The sequence below is a fragment of the Danio rerio genome, chromosome 19, assembly GCF_049306965.1.
Source record: "Danio rerio strain Tuebingen ecotype United States chromosome 19, GRCz12tu, whole genome shotgun sequence".
In the NCBI taxonomy this organism is placed as follows: Eukaryota; Metazoa; Chordata; class Actinopteri; order Cypriniformes; family Danionidae; genus Danio; species Danio rerio.
The window spans coordinates 5,806,874-5,828,552 of record NC_133194.1 but is presented as its reverse complement, the minus strand read 5'-3'; the positions used below and the strand labels follow the sequence as shown (position 1 = coordinate 5,828,552).

The 21,679-nt window shown below is 37.5% G+C and overlaps 1 protein-coding gene across 2 annotated transcripts in view; it reads right to left on the bottom strand.

Annotated features, from left to right (window-relative positions):
- Positions 1-21,679, bottom strand: part of cdk12 (cyclin dependent kinase 12) — a 49,164-nt gene that overhangs the window by 7,003 nt on the left and 20,482 nt on the right. The window contains exons 4-13 of one of the 2 annotated variants that reach the window (XM_003200531.7): positions 21,306-21,445; positions 19,678-19,848; positions 16,986-17,175; positions 16,452-16,508; positions 13,215-13,316; positions 13,038-13,115; positions 12,824-12,940; positions 9,998-10,129; positions 9,675-9,892; positions 5,947-6,369 (exon numbers count right to left, since the gene is read on the bottom strand). In XM_003200531.7, the coding sequence (XP_003200579.2) occupies positions 5,947-6,369; positions 9,675-9,892; positions 9,998-10,129; positions 12,824-12,940; positions 13,038-13,115; positions 13,215-13,316; positions 16,452-16,508; positions 16,986-17,175; positions 19,678-19,848; positions 21,306-21,445 (1,628 nt within the window). Of the gene's footprint in view, positions 1-5,946; positions 6,370-9,674; positions 9,893-9,997; positions 10,130-12,823; positions 12,941-13,037; positions 13,116-13,214; positions 13,317-16,451; positions 16,509-16,985; positions 17,176-18,154; positions 18,788-18,857; positions 19,849-21,305; positions 21,446-21,679 lie in introns of those variants that run through there. The other variant, XR_012394877.1, reaches the window with a different exon arrangement.

Below are 21,679 nucleotides of genomic sequence, written 5' to 3'. Positions count from 1 at the left end.
CGCTGAAAAAAATGTTGCAGAAATGTTGCAAAAATGTTACAGAACGGTTGCAAACTATTTATTTGGGCTGAATTTAAACAAACAACTTAAATTTAACAATGTTCAACATAATTTGTTGGTTTAAATTCAGCCAAAATAAATTGTTTACAACCACTTAACGCAAAAAAAATATATAGTAAATCGAAGGAATCATCTTTGAATTCCTTTTTCAGTGTAAGATTAAAACGTGGCAGATATCTTCGCAAAATTGTAGCTTCAAACTTTGAAGTGTTGCTTTGACAAGTCACAGCATGCTTCCTGTTTCTCATTCAGTTTGACATACTGATTAGATTTCTTGTATGTGAAACTAAAATGTGCGCTCATAAATACTGCTAAAACATCAGAAAAACACTCTCTAGATACATGCGCAAAACCATTCATTCATTATCCTTCAGTCTCTTATTTATGTGCAAACCAATTTGTGAATTATACATTTATTCATTTATGTGAATCAAGTTGTACTAATTGCACTAATTAATTTAAGTTTATTAACACTAATATTACACATTTTATATGGAAATAGTTGCAAAGTCTCCAGTTAAAAAAAAAAAAAAAAAGGCTCATTTTATAAGTCGCCAACAATTAAACCGTTCAGTTTTACGCATTCAGCTGATCTCTGGGTCTGGTGGGAGTACTTAGCTTAGCATAAATCATTGAAACAGATTAGACCATTAGCATTTCTCACACACAAAAAAGTGGCAATAATTGTCCTATTTAAAGCCTGACTCTTCTGTAATTACATTGTGTACAAAGTACCAAGGCTGCAAGGAGATAGTCTAGCTGAGGGGTGTCCAAAGTCAGTTCTGGAGGGCCGGTGTCCTGCATAGTTTAGTTCCAACTTCCTTCAACACACCTTTCTGAAAGTTTATAGTATACCTAGAGCTTGATTAGCTAGTTTAGGTGTGTTTAATTGGGGTTGGAACTAAAATATGCAGAACCTCGGCACTCCAGGACCGAGTTTGGGCTCCCCTGGTTTAGCTGTTATGCATTCAGGGACTATTTTCAGGTGCTGTGTAATACCATACCGCCTGCTGCTGTCATGGTAAGGTAAAAAAAATCCTTAAAACTTACACCAGAATGAGAGTTCCTTGCTAAGGCAGCCTAAAAAATAATATCCATTCAATTTCAGTTGGTCTTAGTGTAACTACAAAAGAGTCAAGCTTTAAATAAGAAAATTATGCAAAAACTTGAGATGCTAATGGTCTAATCTGATTCAATAAATTATGCTAAGCTAAGCAAAAAGTGCTACCGCCAGACCAAGAGATCGGCTGAATAGATTCAGAAATGGTAAAAACTCAACTCATAAATTGTTAATCTTTAAGGTAGTTGTAAAATGAGAGGTCTAACACCCCCCTCCCAGACAAAAAGTTGAGTGTTGCTTTAGGGCAAATAGTTTCACAGTCAGCGGCTGTCTTTAAAACACATCTCCTGCAGCTATTTCAATCATGCAATCTACTTAACCCCTTAACTGTCATCATCCCACCACCACTGATTGATCAATACCAACTATATATTTTTGGAACCGTCTAAGACTTCTGAATGCATATTTTAACCACAATTTTTTTTTCATTATTTTGCGTTGTTATTTTGGAAGAGTAACAGATTGAAATGCATTTAATGTCACCCTACAACCTAAGGGACCTTTTAAGGTTACATTTTTAAATCGTAATATTGTAGTCTATAGCAATCATGACTAACTGTATATTTGAAAACTTTTTAATTTTCATACATGGTGAGGGATTTTTTTTATAGATATGAGCAACAGTTTTTTATTAATTTGCTGATACATATTGTACAGCATTCAAAATGGTACTAAATTACTTTGCTACAGCAATCCACTTGTAAAATTGAGTTTAGATGTTTTTTAGAGGTTAAATTCAAATCAAATATTGCCAATCTGCCTATATTAATTTTAAAATTGTATGTTGACTTCACAAATATTGTCAACAGGAAGAAAAAGAAATAGTTAATATTTCTCAAAACATAGGGGGTGCCCTTGTGTGGTCATCGATGTAAACTGCATATCACCTAGTGGTCATGTTTGGAAGTGCAGCCAAACAAAATCGTACTGAAAGCCTATTTTTTAAGATATCAACTTCAAATTTGGAGTAAATTTTGTTCAGATATTTTCATCAATTTTAGGCTAAAACATGTTTTGTAAAATCTAAATTTTATGTATAAAATTAATTTAACTTATTTTTAACTTCATGTTTAAAAGCTGAGTGACAGTTAGGGGTTAAACAGGAAAAATTTTGTTCCTATTGTTCATATATATATATATATATATATATATATATATATATATATATATATATATATATATATATATATATATATATATATATATATATATATATATATATATATCCTTAATTAAGGTGTGCATCTGAGGACACTTCTGGGCACCTTTCTTTCCCCTATTCAAGTGTTATGATAGCAGTCTTTGTATATCTAACGCAGGGGTGTCCAAACTCAGTCCTGGAAGGCTGGTGTCCTGCTGAGTTTAGCTCTAACTCGCTTCTACACACTGCCATGAGGATTCAAGTTTATCTAGTAAGAGCTTGATTAGCTGGTTCAGGTGTATTTGATTAGAGTTGGAGCTAAACTAAAGAGTTTGGACACCCCTGATCTAAAGCAATGGTCTCAAAAGGGCTGCAGCTCTGCAGAGTTTGGCTCTAACCACCTTCAACTCACACCTGCTTAATGGTCTCTAGTAGTCTTGAACAACTTGATTAGTTGGATGAGCTGTGTTTCATTAGGGTTGGAGCAAAACTCCAATTTAGGACCTATGATCTAAAGTGTTGGGTCATAGATTGGTAAAACTTGAATCTAAAAACACTACGCTGTAAATTACACCACAATATATGTGTTCCTTGTGTTCAAAAAGGAAAGTAACATGCGAACACAACATTTAATGGATGCAACAAATTTCTGGAGTGTTATGATCTGATAGAAAATAAAAATGAAAAAACTCCCAAACAATTTTCCCGAATCTATCAAGCAGGAAAATGTGTAAAAGTGCAGCTATCATTTATTTGACACTCGTCTCACAGTAAGGCTTTTATTACAGTGTGTGTTAATGTGTATTCACAGATTAAAAACCCAGAGAGCATGTGAAAAGAGGGCAGAGAGAGGAAAAAAAGAAAAAACGAGCAATGAGGAACTGAGAGTGAAGACAAAAGCATGTGAGAGTTTCATACGCAAGAGAAGGTCAGACGATCTTAATTAAACTTCATTAAGCCGGATTAACACCAGCAGAAAGCAACTAGATGAGAATCAGTATCAGTCTCAAATATGTCAAGAATATGCTTGCGTCAGCTTTCACCACTAACATCAAATATACTTTGCAAGAAGAAAGAGGATTTATGCTAAATTAATAATATGGGACACTGTAAAGTCATGTTATATCATTTGCCTTTCAATATGCATTATTTCATAATGCGGTTAACAGTCGAAATGTAAATAAAAAACAAAATAGGAGCTTAATAATGGTTAATTTAATTAATGGAATAAATGGGTTTAGGTTTGAGTAAAATGTTAATATTTGCTTTATTTTATAATAAGTCTCATAACATGCCTAGAATATCTGAAATTTCCAAATATTTCAAATATTAATACAAATTTTTCCTCTTTTAATTCATTTGCCTTTTATAAAGCTAAGTTTTACGCTCACAATGTAATAATGAAAAACCTTAGCACTAAAAAAAATTGAGCGGCCAATTTCTCTAGATTTAAAAGGTTTGGGTTTTAGTAAAATGTTAGTATTTGCTTTATTTTATAATAAAAGTCTAAACCCTGAAATTTCCAAATATGAATAAGCATTTCTCCTCTTTTATATCATTTGCCTTTTATAAAGGAAAGTTTTACAGTCAAAATGTAATAATAAAAAAAAAATCAGCTTTGGAAAAAATGTAGGAGCTTAAAAATGGTCAATTTCTGTAGATTTAATAGGTTCAGGTTTGAGTAAAATGTTAATATTTGCTTTAATTTATAAGGAAGGTCTCCTTAACATGCCTAAAGTATCTTAAATTTCCAAATATTAAGAATTTTTCCTCTTCTATATAATTTGCCTTTCGTAACGCATAGTTTCACACTCAAAATGTAATAAATAACAAAATAAAAAACTTCAGCTTTGAAAAGAATAAAAGAGCTTGAAAATGGTCAATTTCTCTGGATTTTATAGGTTTGGGTTTGAGTAAAAGGTTAATATTGACTTTATTTTATAATAAATGTCTGATAACATACCTAGAATATCTTAATTAAAAAAAAATCTAATATTGTAAGAATTCAAAATACTTTCACACTAAAAATGTAATAAATAATAAATAAAAAATTTCAGCTTTGGAAAAACATTAGGAGCTTAAAAATGGTCAATTTCTCTGCATTTAATGGGTTTGGATTTGAGTAAAATATTAATATGTACTTTTGGTACTAATAAATGTTATATGGTAATAATAAATGTTTAGAAAGCGATTTAAGGCTTTCGAAAATCACGATCACAATATATATATGTCCATGCCTAATATCTGATGGCCAGAAAGTGATTAATTTTTTATAAATTGTTAAAATTTTGGTATTTGTTATGCAGCAAGCCCAGAGATTGTTGTGTACACTATGACTTTATGTAAAATTAACTTTAATGTGTGATGGGAATAAAACGCGATCATAAACGAATGATTTCTCCACTCAAATGAGTGCAGCTTGGACCCGGAAACAGTATACACACGTTACATACACGTCACCACTTAACAAGCGGATAACGATCTAAGAGCCAATTACACAGCAGAAATGTGCAACAATGAGAATCAAAAAGTTTTATCAGCCGAAAATATGTTGTAAACCTCTTATTTTTGTGGCTTTAGTTATTGTTGGGATACTCATTTCAATGTGGAAGCATAAACAACTTATATCAAAATATTTATATTGGTATCGTTCAATATGGAAGATAATAATCGAGACTGCATTTTAGCCATATCGCCCAGCCCTAACATAGCATAATTTCTGTTATGCATAGAAAATGGTCTAAATAATTATTTTTAACTTAATTTTGGATAAAATTCTGTTATTTATAGAATAAAACAAAACCAATTTTACTCAAACACAACCAGAAATCCTTTTCATTATTTATTTCTCTGTGCAAATGTGAAATGTTCAGTTCAGAGGTGAGTTGTGACCGAAGCATATTCGTGACAAGATTTTAAGATTCCCCCAACTGTGCTTTAATTAATTAATAAATGCTTAAAGAAGGATGCAAGTGGGCGGTCGCAAACGCTGCTCATCTTAATTCTCCAGGTAAGTGTTGTTTTAGTGAGTGTACTAGAACAGACACACATAAGTAGAGATGTGTCCAAAACGGCTCTTTATTTCTGTTTAATCTGGCTTTAAAAGAGTGACATTTGAACGCAAACACCGTAACCATCTGTCGAGGACTTGCAGTGTGTGCCAACAGATGAAGAACTCCCGCTTCCTGTCTGCGAGCTCATTTCTGCACACACACACACACATACATAAAGTCTGCTGTGAACGGGTGGCACGCAGACGGCGCTCTGGGCATTTTATTCCTATGAAAAAAAAAAAAAACTAAAAACCATAAAACTCACGAAAGCAGGAAATAAACATCTGGATTTGTCGAATGAACATGACGATTTATTTCTCTATTCGTTAGCCTGCAGTTCCCGACTAATTAAACGTTTCCCCCTTAGGAAGATTTTTAGGAAGAAAACAAAAACAACAGAGAGAGAGAAAAAACATCTCTGCAAGAAAAAGCGTATCGTTTCTTAAATGTGGGTGGGCCCCACATTATCGGCCATGCTAATGAGACATTCCAAGCCACGCCTATGTAGCTGCAGCCAATCACAGCTTTCGCCTAGACAAGCCCCGCCCCCTATAGACTTAACTAACACTTGCCCTCGCTATCGGCACTCGTGACAGAAGCGGAGCCGGCATGTGCAGCGCCCTCCTCTGGTGGAACCCCGTTGCTCTCATCGGCCCGCTCCGCCTCTGCCGCCGGCGCCTTGATCAGCTGCTCCAATAGGAGCGCCAGGATGCCGGCCTGGTCTTCCTGCGGGGCATCTGCCGGCTGTGGGACGTTAGAGGACTGGATTAGGGTGGAGAGCTGGCTGAGCAGTTCGAGCTGCTGCGCAGTGTCAGGCTCAGGGGTGGAGGGGGCGGCTGGGGTCCGGGACAGGACTGAGGTGGAGGCTTCAGACGAGGAGCTGCGCAGAATCTCTGCCATCTGCGGGATGCTCAGATTGTCTGACTGGCCCTGGAGCAGGTTCAGCAGCACCGCCAGCTCCGTCTGGTTCAACTGCTCCGCTGCGGCTCCCAGACCTGCAGAGAACCGGTTATATATGACGACAATTCATGGAAAACACAACAGCTTTAAGACTGCACAATACAGAGGAACAAATGACATCAAATGTCACATACGTGGAATTGGCAGTAAAAACTTAACACAAATTCACAAAGTATACTTTAACGTCATATTGAAACACATCCATGGTGCAAGAGAGGACACCATCAGACTTTGGGCACAAACTTAAAGGTTTACTAATTTTAATCAAGGCGAGGCAGTGGCACAGTAGGTAGGGCTGTCGCCTCACAGCAAGAAGGTCGCTAGTTCGAACCTCGGCTCAGTTGGCGTTTCTGTATGGAGTTTGCATGTTCTCCCTGCCTTCGCGTGGGTTTCCTCCGGGTGCTCCGGTTTCCCCCACAGTTCAAAGACATGCGGTACAGGTGAATTGGGTAGGCTAAATTGTTCATAGTGTATGAGTGTTTGTGTAAATGTGTGTGTGGATGTTTCCCAGAGATGGGTTGCGGCTGGAAGGGCATCCGCTGCATAAAAACTTGCTGGATAAGTTGGCGGTTCATTCTGCTGTGGCGACCCCGGATTAATAAAGGGACTAAGCCGACAAGAAAATGAATGAATGAATTTTAATCAAGGAGACGTCAAAAAATAAAAAGCTTTTGGTTCCAGCCCCCTTCCCTTTTATATGATCATTTTCCTTATTATTTTATTATATGTATTATTTTTCCCCCCGACTTTTTTCACTGTAATTATTAAAGGTTTCCTGTTTGAGCTTCTACTAACTTCTTCCAGCACGATTTCAAATTTCTATTTGTTCAATCCTCTTCTTTATATTATTTCAAGAGTTCACACTTAACTCATGATTGATTATAAAGCTTGTCTGGCATGCTGTCCCGAGAGAGCCCTGAGCTCATAAGATCCTCGAGCCCGGGGCTCCCTCCCATTTGCAAGGCAAGAGGGGAGTTTGAGCTCAGGTAGATCTCGAGAACTCCCCTGCTGTAGTAGCTAATGAACAGATAGAGACTGCTCTAAAAAGATAACTACTTCAGGGCTCGAAATTGCGACCATTTTGGTCGCATATGCGCCCGAAAATTAATCTATGCGACCTCATAATATATTTGGGCGCATTAGTGCGACTGCAGATAATGGTTGTAGTGCGACCTGTTTTGATTTTTTGTAAAAACGTGCTGAATCACTCTTCCCTGCCGCTATATTGGTTCATATTAGCTGTCATTCACTCAAGGTATTCCGCTGTCAGATGACAGGGAAGGAGCTTTTATGACCACGGGAAATGCAAACGGCTAAAGAGTAAAGACTTAAAGCACACAGGTTTGCAAACCCCACCTAAAGTTGAGGCGCAGATGAAAGCGATCATGACACGTCACGTGGTGAATAATGATCCGCCAGCTGAGATCAATCGAGTACGCGCTTCTTGGAGAAGGTGCCCGAATCTCCATGCGTTGCATTCACTGCGTGTTCAGCGCAAATGTCCGCTAAAAGTCAAATCTAATACTGTACATATCATCGCCGAAGAAGCTTGCCTTTACTAAGTTTACACTGAAACTGCGGCTCATAACAAAGACCGGTATTGCGCCGATGGTTGACGCAAGAATCCTGCTCTGCCTGCTCATAAAATAGGTCGGCTGACTCGCCTGCTTTTCCACTAACACAGAAAAATGAAAATCAGCTCAGACTGAACCTTTAAATTGACACAAACTGAAACCAAAACTTTTACAGAGTGATAGAAGTGAGACTTTACTTACTTTCTTTTGTCTATTCTTTTTTTGAGGTGTATATTATTTTTTTATTTATTTACTGATGACTGCTTTGCAGCTTTCGTCTTTGAATTGAATGATTTATTATAATCTTTTGTTTGTTTTGTAGCAGAAATATTATTTATTAAATTGACATGCATATAAAAACAGCAGTACAAAATAAATATTTCTTACTGCAATGCTTCATTTTTGTTTGATGCAAACTATACAATTATTTTTCATAAAGTAACAGACTTTTTATAGCAGATTACCTACATTCATGCACATTCAAGGCAGTATCATAATGAGAAATGGAATTCATTACTATTATTGTCATTTTTTATCATCATTAATATTCTATGGCCTAATTATTAGACATTCATTTTGGAATTATTGCACACAAATATCAATGTCTTCGCAGCATTAGTTAGATAGTTGTTTCTGGTTTTTGTCAGTCCTATTGATGTTGTTTTAAAATACAATAAATCCCTTAAAAAACTATTTGCAGCGGTGCTCATTCATTTTTGGTGGGTGCTCCTAAATTTTTTCTGGTGCTCCTAAAATTTTTTTGGTGCTCCTAAATATTTGTAGTTGGGAGCATCGATGCTACCAAGTAAAAAAGTTAATTTCGAGCCCTGTACTTACTAAGAGCATGCCTATGGTGCTGATTTGGATTAGTCAATTAACTTAAGTTGTATGTTTTTGGACGGTGGGAGGAAACCGGGGAACCTGGGGGAAACATGAGCACAGGGAGAACGTGTAAACTTCGCACAGAAATGTCAGCTGGCTTGGTAAGGACTGGAACCAGTGACGTTCTTGCTGTGAGGCAACAGTGCTGCACACATCATAAGGTAAGAGATGACAGCTGTCTGTGCTATCTGGGGCTGCTTATTGATCATAAATGATTATGTTTTCACTTCTGCGCCATGGAAACACCGTGATGCATTCGGCAACTGTTTGACATGTGAATATAATTCAGTAAAAAGAATGCTAGAACTGTATGAGCACCGGCAAGAGCTTTTCATTTGAGCTTTAACTTGTACATGTGTCATACGAAAAATATATAAATGAACCAATGTAAAACACCCAGCTCGGGTATCCAAAGTGATGCATAAACCAAAGTGATGCATACATGCATACAATATATATTCTACGCTTTCAAACGAAACCACTTAAAGGGGTCTGGTGCAATGCTAGCCCTTTAAATCTTAAAGTGAAAGTCGATGACGTCACGGACTGGGTCCGCAGAGTTTAACTGGTTAAATTAACTAGCCTTTCACAATAAAATAATGTAATGATTTCAGAAATTATTTTGTGAAGCCAACGACACAATGATCTGGCAAAATATAGTTTTTTGGCATATCAAAAGAGTAGTGTTTGTGCATAGAGAATATTGGCTGGCAGTTTTAGGCATGCAAACAGCAAGCATCCATTTTCTCAATCTTGTTTGCCCATAAGCATTTCAACCAGAAGTCACATGGTGCTGACCTACCCACCTCAACAGTCCAGTTCCTCTTACTGCCTGCCTGCATTACTTTCTGCTTCAATTAAAGAATAGTCAATTAATGGCCCACCTTCCAGCTCACTGGCTATTGTGTTAGCGGCTGCAGGATGGGCCGATGACGGTGGCGGAGGTGGACTCGGTGGCGGGCGACTGTTTTCCCCTCCTGAAGCTCCTGCGGGTTCCTTTCGGGGGACTTTGGCGACAGGAAGATCCTCAGAAACTCCGCTTTGCCTCTGCCGCCGTCGCTTCTTGCTCCAGAGCTCGTGACAGTCTTGCCAATGAGGCAAACTAAAGAGACACCACAAGTTTGCATTTACAAAAGAACAAACAGCTTGTATTATATTTGTTGAGTTAATTAAGATTTATTTGCTGAGTGTCTGTGAGTGCACTGACTCTGGCGGAGGCATCTTGTTGGGCTCCACATCACAAAGAAACTGGCTGGCGAGAGCCTGTTCGGCTGTGCAGCGTCTCGAGGGGTCCAGCGTCAACATGTGGTCCAGCAGGTCAAGAGCAGGGGTGGGCAGACTACAAACACACACTAAGATTATAAAGTACTGGGCAATTCGTACAGGGGTCCTAATATATATCTTTTTAGTCAGTTTCTGCTGTAGGAGATCGGAAAAAAGCATAAGCTAGCTCCAGCAGGAGTTATTCTCTTTATCAGCAGGCACAGTTTCTGAACTCTAGCAAACACCTTCATTTGATTAGTCGAGGACACACACACACACACAAAGAACGAAGATGAGCCGAAAGTTGAAAAGTGCATACAATTCATGAAACATCGGTAAATATTTTTAGATTTCAAATAAAAGCTGTTCATACAATACTAAAATTCCAGGTAAATATTTAGGACTCAATTTTTTATGTAATGTCCACATATTGTCCATTTACAAAACATGCGCATTCAAATTTATTGCAGCATATCACAAATAAGTGACAATTTAGTTCATATTTATTTTTATATCTGTAGAATAGTTTAGAAGGTATCTTGCTGTCTGTGTGAAAATTGTAGAAACGTTGGCTTGTGTTTTCACAATATTTATACGAATAGTACAAATTAACACATGTAATCTTCCCTATAGCTAGAGAGTGCTTCTGGACACGACACTTAAAATGTAGATTCAATTACGATGAATAAAAGAGAGGCAAAGCTGAAACTGCGAGCTGATTTTTAACCCCCCACAAAGAATGTCACATGAAGAGACACAATTGTATTTAAAACTTAATTAAGATTAAGATCTCAAATACACTCTCCGGCCATTTTATTAGGTACACCTGTCCAACTGCTTGTTAACGCAAATTTCTAACCAGCTAATCAAATAGCAGCAACTCGATGCATTTACTGTAGGCATGTAGACATGGTCAAGATGATCCGCTGCAGGTCAAACTGAGCATCAGAATGGGGAAGAAAGGTGATTTAAGTGTGTTTGAACGTGGCATGGTTGTTAAAGCCAGGCGGAATGGTCTGAGTATTTCAGAAACTGCTGATCTACTGGGATTTTCACACACAACCATCTCTAGGGGTTACAGAGAATCGTCCGAAAAATATAAAATATTCATTCGCACAGGCGCACCAAAATTGGACAATAGAAGACTGGAAAATGTTGCCTGGTCTGATGAGTATCGATTTCTGCTACAACATTCAGATGGTAGGGTCAGAATTTTCGCCATATCAAATTGTGAATCATCTCGGACTGATTTCTTGAGGAATGAGTTCATTGCACTCAAATGGCCTCCACAGTCACCAGATCTCAATCCAATAGAGCACCTTTGGAATGTGGTGGAATGGGAGTTTCACATCATGAATGTGCAGCCGACAAATCTGCAGTAACTGCATGATGCTGTCCTGTCAATATGGACCAAAATGTCTGAGGAATATTTCCAGTACCTTGTTGAATCTATGCCACGGAGGATTAATGCTGTGTTCACACCAGACGCGGAACGTGCGGATAAATCTCTGGTAAATTGCCGCGTGAAGATTTGAGTTTACTCGCTTCATTCGCGCGTCAAACCCCGCTTCATTCGCGTGTCAAATTCACTTCAGAACAGACGCGGATTCGCGTGATGGGCAGGGCTTCTGTCTGCCCGGTGACTCTAGTCTCATAGCTAAATGGCTAACATGGATTTTATTAAGAAAATAACAGTGTTTATGTGCTTTATGAAGACTAAAAAACAGCGTCGATACGTTTAGGGCCGTGTCTGAGTCCACTACATCCTTTCAGAGGTGCATCCAGCTCTGTGAGCTCATAAACTCCTCCAGAAACTGAACCTGGATGACGGAGGCTTTCGGCGGTGCTTCTGACTGAGCCAAGCCCAGTTTGATGACTTGTTGTCGGTGTCGCCTGGAGGATTTCCCCTGGGACACCATCAACAGGTTCTACGTCACAATCACGCCCCCACAAGAGCAAGCTTCTGATTGGTTAACGCGGCGCGAATGTCCGCTGAAGTTCAGATTTTCGAACTCGAGAACGTCGCGCGAAACGCTCATTAAGCGTGTCAAACGCTCAATTCGCCCCGTGCCAGACGCACGTATCGCGCCGCAGGATGTCTATTCACGCGTTTGCATTGACTTAACATGTAAATCACTCGCGCTTGTCTGGTGTAAACGCAGCATAAGGCAGTTCTGAAGGCAAAAGGGGCACAACCCGATACTAGTAAGGTGTACCTAATAAAGTGGCCGGTGATATTTGCATAACAAATATCCATAACTTTATCAAAACATTTTGGCTTTATTTATTTTCTCAAAACTTTTCCAGACCTGGAAAATGCCTTGTCAAAATTACATGATTTTTCCAGGAATGTATGAACCCTGATTGTAGATCATTTAATATGTACAGAGTATTTATGCATTTAAAGCCAAATCACAGCAGTGTCAAACTATTAAGGATGCAGCGTTTGTGAAGTTTGCTCAGGACACGATTCAAAGCATCCTGAAAAATGTTTAATCAAAGCTATTAATCAGCACTGTTTTCTACATTAATAACAATGAGAAATAGTTCTTGAAATGATCAACATTCACGTGTCACTAAGTTTGGAGTAACAACACAAAGTTTTGCATCACAGGATTAAAATGACATTTGAAAACACACTCAAATATTGTAAAATATAAATCACAATATATATAATTTACGGTATTTTTCGTCAAAGAAACCTCCATCATTAACCGAACAGTCTGTTATGTTCGCAGTGGATGTGTTTTAGGAATCAGGTTGAACTTACAAAGAGAACTCCTCTCGTAAGCGTCGCCTGTACTGTTTCTTGGGTCTCATGGTATTGAAGTACGGCAGCCGGATTACATCTGGCCAAGCAGCAGGACATGGACTACCACACAAACGACTGATCGGGGGAGAAAAGAAGACAAACAGCATTTCAACTGAAGCCCTTTTCTCCATCCTTCAGCATTAGACTGACAAAAACACACATCCAAACACACCTAATCAGCTCAAGCTGGAGAAGCTCTTGGTTGGCTTGGAAAATTGGTTTCTTAGTGAAGAGCTCGCCTAAAATACACCTTTAAACAAAAGCACACACACAAAAAAAAAATATTACTATTTTAAATCACTTTGGGTGTAAATGTAATGAGATGATGGCAATCAGACTTCTGTCTCACCCGCAGCTCCAGACATCAATAGCAGGTGAGTATCTTTCCTCCCCCAGTAGCAGCTCAGGCGGGCGATACCACAGTGTGATCACCTTATTAGTGTACGGTCGACTGGAAAAGAACATCAACTCACAATTATACACACACACACACTGTATCAATTAGGACTGCATATTTTGTTTTCTTTGCGATATGAACAACAGGGGTCTGTTCTTCGTAGCTCGCTTAAATGATCTAAGATGATTTGGCAGATCCTGGATCTTTTAATCTTGATAACTGATCTCTGGCTAATTTGGTTCTTCAAACAAGTTCAATCAGATTCAACTGTCTGGATGAACTGATCTGAGATTGCTGTGTGTGTTGTGAAGGACTGATCTATCAATCCTCGAAATCAAGATCAGCAATGCAACGATTGGCTGACGGCACAGCAGCGTAATGACATCATCTAATTAATATTCAATTATCCATTTAAGCTAAATTACATAAAATTCGCAGTAAACGGTTTGTTAAATATGACACGCAATAACTTACACCTTGTTGTGGGCTGCATGCTTGGCCCTTTCATGTGTCAAGAGCAATTTGTTTAGTTTTACAGTTAGAGCAGATTTTTCTAATTATAGTAGTATTATTGTAGCCGTTTTTTTAATCAGTGTAAAGAATAAATAGATGTTTACAAAAGCATTTTGATATTTTTCTTAAAAAGATAATTGAACCCACTGTGTGAAGTTGTGGACGTATAGCAGGAGCAAATAAAAGCACCAGATGTGTGTCTAATAAAAAATAATATATTTAATCTATTTTTCTTTTTTCCCCCCTTTAAAGGTTCAGGACACCCTGGAGAACTTTTTTTTTTAATATTAACAGATGTGTGTGTGTTGAGCATCAGTTAAGACAATGTTAGCACCTGTCAGCTTTAATTGTGGGGAAAACTGGATAATTTTGAGCTTTTGTCAGCTAATTTCAGCTTCCGGGTTTAAAATGATTTTTGGGGCGGGATCAAAATCGGCTACGTAGCGCAGTACTGCAAGTGCAATGATGACGCGTCGGTTTCTCATTATTATTCATAGCGGAGTTTTCTTATCCTATGAGAAGAGCCGGCTGCTTAATTATTCATGAGACCTGCCAGATCTACCAGAGTCAAGCCCAAACTGAGAGACACGTCACGGACCCACTGCACGGGCACACAGTATTTAGCCGTTCATGAAGGCTCATATGCGTTTATTTCCATGATCCACGGGGTTTGTTGCATGTTTTCCCCCGCGATCTTGTCAGGGCCGATCATACAGCAAAGCTGTGTGTGTGCTGCTAGCATTTTTGTCGGGAGAGCAGCACGAGAATTAGAGAATGGCGGACGCCGTCTTTTATCAGTTCATTCACATTCAGACACATCACGGTGCTGCTGTGTTTGCCTAAATCCTCCAGATTACCAGCAGGGCTAATGCTTAAAATAGACAGGTCAGGAGACCTGCTGCACTGAGTCTGCTGCATACGGGGATCGAGGAAGAATTCTCATTTATAGTGTTAACATGAACACACTTATCTTCATAATGATATAAATTGTGGTCATGTGTATATGAAATTACGAATAACAAATGTAGCAGGGCATTAAATCACTGTTTATTTCTTTGCATTTTAACTTTGTAAACTATAAACTCGTGCGTCTCCTCACGGTTTGTCTCCTTTTGTGAGCTAGCTTCGTTATTCGCTCACGTTCTCCCCTGCTGGCCACGCCCACTCCTGCCCGATGCTGGCGGAGCTCCATGCCCATTAATCATGCATCTTTTGAAAAAATTCTGAAGTAGACTTTAACCGAAAGTGGGGGGTGTCATGGCCCTTTAAATACTGATCATTTGATGTGCTTTGCAGCACTCTCTTTATTATGCTGCCTGACTGCCTGTCTGGGTTTCAACTAGGTCCGCTAAATTATGTCATGAGGGTGGATACTGCTACCTACAGCTGCTCACCTCTGCTTGTGTTCAAACCAAACTAAGATCAGCGCGACTTGAACTAAGATCGGTGTGGTTTTTCACATGGCAGGTTTTTACATCCTTCATACACGAGAGATCGAGTTTATCGACTTGAAAAGGGAATATGTCTCGACAATCCACACAGACGTGACTTAGTAAAGCGCGAAGTCATATAGGATTTTACTTGTTGCATTATTCTGGATGTAAATCCCCTCGTCAGGCAGTGCTGGAGTAGCGTGAGAGAGTGGACCAAAGCGGGTTTGATGCAAAGGTATTAACAAAAGAGTAATACACAAATTAAGACACTTAAATGCTTGTATTTGGTGTATTTGCAAGAGCTCTGCGATGCATGCCCACAACTTCATGCATTGGGTTAAATTAGGCTGTCCAGTCTCTGTGTTCAGTCCGTCACTACCATGATTGAAACCCAGACAGGCAGTCAAGCAGAGTAATACAGATAGTGATATTTTATACAGATATTTTATTTTTTAAATTGCGATACCTCGATTTATTAAAAAAATTGAATCGTCTTAAAATGTAAATTTCGAATTAATCATAAAAATCGCACAACCCTACCTCCACATTATTATTATTTTTTTAATCATCACCGCAGAGGAGAGTGATTGTGGTAATTTAAACATTAAATGTTAAAAGCAGTTTCCCACACTTCTTGAAAGTACTTGAATTTCAGACATGTGAATTCAAGGCCTGAAAAGTACTTAAAAACCAACACAGGTCCTTGAAAGCGCTTGAATTAAAAGCTTATGGTGTTATTTCAGCAATTATACTGTGCTGCTTTTAAAAACTGAACAAAAAATGAGAAATTCTTCATTTAAAAATCTTAAATTTAAATCTTTTATAAGAACTATAAGAAATAATGCATTTTATTGACATTTCAGAAAGCGCATTGAAATATTAACAGCATTGAATTCAACTAATTGTATTAAAGTTCTGTTTAAAACAGTCGACATATTTGAAAATGACATCAACCTTACTATGCTATTTTAATGTAAACATTAAGTGTAAGTGAAATGTTAAGTACAGGACAGACTTTCGTGGCGCTATATATGCTGGGACTGCAAATTAAGGTGCTCAATTAAAAATATTAGTGATTTTAGAAGTCCTCGTTTTTGGTGTCCATGAGAAAGTGGGAACCATGGTTAAATGTGAAGTGTGTCATTTTTCCGCTTCACTTTTTGCCATACTTGAAAAAAATACAATAAAATAAACCTGTTAAATATTATCTTCAATAAAACTGACAAATGAAATCTACACTCACCTTTCCTCTGAGTTATAGAGACGAGCCAAACCAAAATCAGCAAGCTTGATCTGACCACTGTAAAAGAAAAAAATATATACAAAATGAGTGTTGTGTGTTTTTGAGTGTTGTGATAACGATATTTTTTACAATATTACTAACTTGCAAAAAGCAAATTTATCAGCAATTTAAAATCCTTTATGTAATCATCATACTAAAACAAACAGGTAAATCTAAAAAACTATATCATGATGCAACATTCAGTCTTTAACACGTCTGATTCTTATTGGCTGTTGTCATTTTTTTTCTCCTGACATGAGTATTTATTTTTAGCTCTAGGTTCACCTATAGTACTGGAGATGCAGGGATAAGATAGCAAAGGCCCTATCTGATTGGTCGGTTTGGATAAACATCCTATGCTTGCAGCACACAAATGCTTGGCACATAAAATTAATTAATTGCACTTCTCTGCAATATAGATATTTCATATATACCATTATTGCGATATTTTTCGATATATTGTGTAACCCTAATGCTAATGCTTTAGGCCAGTACCTGTTGTTTAGCAGGATATTAGAGCACTTGATATCTCGGTGTAGAAAGTTCTTCTTGTGGCAATAGTCTAACCCCTCCATCAGCTGACGCATGAAGCTCTGCACATGCTCATGGGAGAAAGACACCAGTCCGGACTCCAGCAGTCCCATTAGGTCATGGTCCATGTACTCAAACACCAGGTAAAAAGCACCTGATGCACACAAATACACGGCAACACTTTACAATGAGATTCCATTAGTAAATTTTAATATACTTACTAACATGAGCAAACAAGAAACAGTACTTTTATTAGAGTTGATTCAACTTTTGTTAATGAAAAAGAAAATATTTATTTTGTATAAATACAATTTCACCAGATGACTCAAATAGCTCTATTTGCAAAGTATTTGCTTTAGAGTGATTTGGGATGATTTTGTAGGGGAGTAAAATATATATATATATCTTTAAATAATTTATTATATATAATTAATAAAACTACAGTAATAAATAAATACAATTGAGCAAAGATTAAAAGTAAAATAAACCATGTTTATGGCTTTTCTGGAGAGAGTCTAACAGGATTCACGTCCAGAAATGTAATAATCAATGTAAAATAGCACTGCATAGTGTTAATAATATACAGTTGAAGTCAGAATAACCCCCCCCCCCCCCCCCTGAATTATTAGCCCCCAATATCTGTTTAATGGAGAGTAGATTTCTTCAACACATTTCTAAACATAATAATTTTAATAACTCATTTCTAATAACTGATTTATTTTATCTTTGCCATGATGACAGTAAATAATATTTAACTAAATATGTTTCAAGACACTTCTATACAGCTTAAAGTGACATTTAAAGGCTTAACTAGGTTATTTAGGTTAACTAGGCAGGTTAGGGTAATTAGGCAAGTTTTTGTATAACGATGGTTTTTCCTGTAGACTATCGACAAAAAAAATATATAGCTAAAAGGGGCTAATAATTTGACCTTAAAGTGAATTTTAAAAAATTTTAAACTGCTTTTATTCTAGCCGAAATAAAACAAATGAGGCTTTCTCCAGAAGAAAAAAATGATCAGACATACTGTAGAAAATGTCCTTGCTCTGTTAATCATCATTTGGGAAATATTTAAAAAAGAAAATAAATAATAAAAATCAAAGGGGGCTTTAAAATCTGACTTCAACTAAGTATTTCAACAAAAATTTATCTTTATTAAACTTCTCAATGCACAACTAAAATGCTTTAAACACTTTTAAAATGCTCACATAGTCACAGGCCTTAAAAACACATGCGGATGATAAACATTCACTCCATTATCGTTTAATTCTGCAGTGTCTAAACCAAACTTGTTCCTGGAGGGCCGGTGTCCTGCAGATTTTAGCTCCAACCCTAATCAAACACACCTGAACAAGCTAATTAGAGTCTTATTAGGTACACTTGAAATATCCAGGCAGGTGTGTTGAGGTAAGTTGAAGCTAAACCCTGCAGGGACACCGGTCCTCCAGGACCGAGATTGGTGACCCCTGATCTAAACAAATCTTGTGCGATTTAACTTGTGGTTTTTTGTCATCTATAATCCCAACTCAAGATTGCATGTCTTGCAATGTGACTATCGCGAATGCATGCACTGCGATATCGATGCTCAAACAATAAACTATGCAGACCTAATAAATAAACTTAAGTAAAACTGAGGCACTAAAAGGAAAACAGGTGTAAAGACAATAAGTAGGTGGAGACAGAAAATTAAAATCACTTATGTCTAATAAAAAAATAAAACAACGGAAACACGGTTTAGTTTAGGTCACAATTCACGCAAAATACTACTAGCTTATTACCGGACTATTAAGATATTCACTGTATATTAGTAGCTATAAAGTATTCTACATCCCTAACCCAATCCAACTCCTTAACTAACACCTTACTATTAATAAGCAGCTAATTAGCGGTATATTGAGCGAATAATCAGTCAATAGTTTGTTGCTAGCATGAACTGTGACTTAAAATAATACAGTGTCACCGCAACAAATTCTAAAAGGAGGATAATGGCAAATACACATCTTACTCAGCTACCATCTTACTATTAATAAGCATCTATTAAGTGGTTTATTGAGCTATTAGTCTTAGCTTATGATTTGTTAGCATGAATTTTGACTAAAATAATTTAGTGTAACCGAAACAAATTCTAAATGGGGGATAATGGCAAATTACACATCTAAACTACTACGTTACTATTAATAAGCAGCTATTTATTGAGCTAATAGTCTTAGCTAGTGGTTTGTTAGCATGAATTGTGACATAAAATAATTTAGTGTCACCGAAACAAACTCGAAAAGGAGAATAATGGCAAATTACACATCTTACTCAACTACCATCTTACTATTAATAAGCAGCTATTAAGCGGTTTATTGAGCTAATAGTCTTAGCTAATGGTTTGTTAGCATGAATTGTGACAAAATAATTTAGTTACAGAAAGAAATTCTAAAAGGACGATAACTGCAAATTACGCATCTTAACTACTACATTACTATTAATAAGCAGCTAATTAGCTGTTTGAGCAAATCGTCTTAGCTAATGGTTTGTTGTTAGCATTATTGTTACTTAATATAATTTAAGTGTTAACAAAACATTCAAAAAGGAGGATAATGGCAAATAACACATCTTATTTAAACTGAAAGTACAATGTAAACACGCGTGCAAACGCATTTAGCCAGACCTTTGTCCTTTTTGAAGTCCAGTGCGTCTTGTTTGTCAGTGACGATCTCTTTCATGTTGACCACGCTGCGATGGTTGAGTTGCCTCAGGATCTTGATTTCCCTGATGGCGGTGATGGGGAAACCCTCTTTTTCGTTATCCAGTCGCACTTTTTTCAATGCCACCAGCTCTCCTTTAAAGACCAAAACAAAAAAGGAGGTTGTGAGCATGTTGTCTTTTTTTTTGTAAACACTATACCAAAGTTAGCTGCCTCAGATATAGAATAGCGTGATTAGTGAGAGTCATGATAAGTTGGGATGCACCAAAACAAAAGTTCAACTAAAAGCGAAAATTCTAAACGCACTTGTCCCTAAGCTGAAACTGCTGAAAGCGCTTATTTTCGGTTTATTTAGACCCAAGAAATGGAGGAAAAACTAGTGGAGGTTTGACAGGAGCACCCGGGTCTGTTTGAAGTTTCATACAGAAAGTTTAAAAAAACGTTGAGGAGAAATTGCCAATTCCCTTCAAACCCTGGTGAGCAAATATGTGCATTTTCTACCCCATTAAATGCTTCTTTCTTGTTATGTAGTTAATGTACCATGTTTTGGCTGTGAGACAAAGTTTGGACGAAGTTATCGGTGATTCTTCCTATTGTAAAGTCATGCAATGTGAAAGCCCCTTTCACCGATTCATCTTGAAGTGTACACAAAGCAGCGACCAAACGCTAGCCCAGATAGACATGCGGTGTGAAAACATCTGTGACATGACTACTTTGAAAATCATGCAGTCTGAACTCATTAGGGTTGGCCTACGTCGACCAATTGGCATTGTAGAATGGAACATTGCGATGGACGATGGCATCGTCATCGTAGGTGGTGGTAAATTCATTATGTATGCATAATTAATTAATTCATAAGGGATTAATTATTTGCAGCCCACTTTTTCAACTACCTGACCCGCATGATCTTGTCTGGAGCTCAGACATGTGCATACGCTGCAGCACATGACTGTGTGTGTATATGTGTGTGTGGTCACGTGATGTGCGTTTTAAGCAATATAGTGTGGAAGGAGGGCTTTTCAGAAATGCTAGCTGAAACACCAGTGTGAACGTGGATCGCTTTTGTTCTAAAATGGCATTTTAAAGCTAAGATGTACTAGTGTAAACAGGACCTAAGTGAGTATTTTTCGTGAGTGGGTTGCTGCTGCGAGAGGGCAGGGCAGAGGATCAGCATTGATGTCCATCACCATCGGTGTTGAATGATGGCATCGTCTATCGACCCAACCCTACTCCAAGCAATTCTATACAGTTACATCTATGTGTCATGCAAAGGCAATGGATCAATTAAACGATGATCTCCCATAGTTCATAGTGTCAAATATTAGTGTCATTTAAATGACCTCACTAGTAAAAGTGAAGCCTGTGAAATGCTAAATTTGTTTAAACATATATGCTTTCTATTCTGCTGCACACAGATTTTGTTACTAAAAACAAAGCATGCAGTACATATTCACTTAAACCTTGCTCATACCTCTTCTATTCAACTAGGAAAATTACATTTACAATGGGACAAACGATTTCTAGTTTAACACGCACCAGAAATGTTTAGAGTCCATTATAACATAACTGTTCCTTATTTTGTTCCAACACACCTGTGTCTTTGTCTTTAGCCTTGTACACCTGACCGTATGTCCCTTCTCCGATGATGCCAATGATGTCAAACTTGTCCACACATCGCTTTCCCCAGTCGGTTTGAGTCTGCTTTCTCTCTCCATATCTCGGAGAGCAAATCCTGCACACATTTAACAAAAACTCTTAGAAACCATTTTCTCTCATTCCATCTTTCTACAGAAACAATTCCCAAAACTAGTAGTAACTCACTCTATAAAAAGGATTCTCTCAACATTTTTCAGTAACTTACATCACCTTTCGAAAGTTTGGAGCCAAGGGCTTTTCAATGAAAATTATTCAGCAATCATGCACTAAATTGACAAATAGACTTGGAATGCTACAAAATATGTATTTC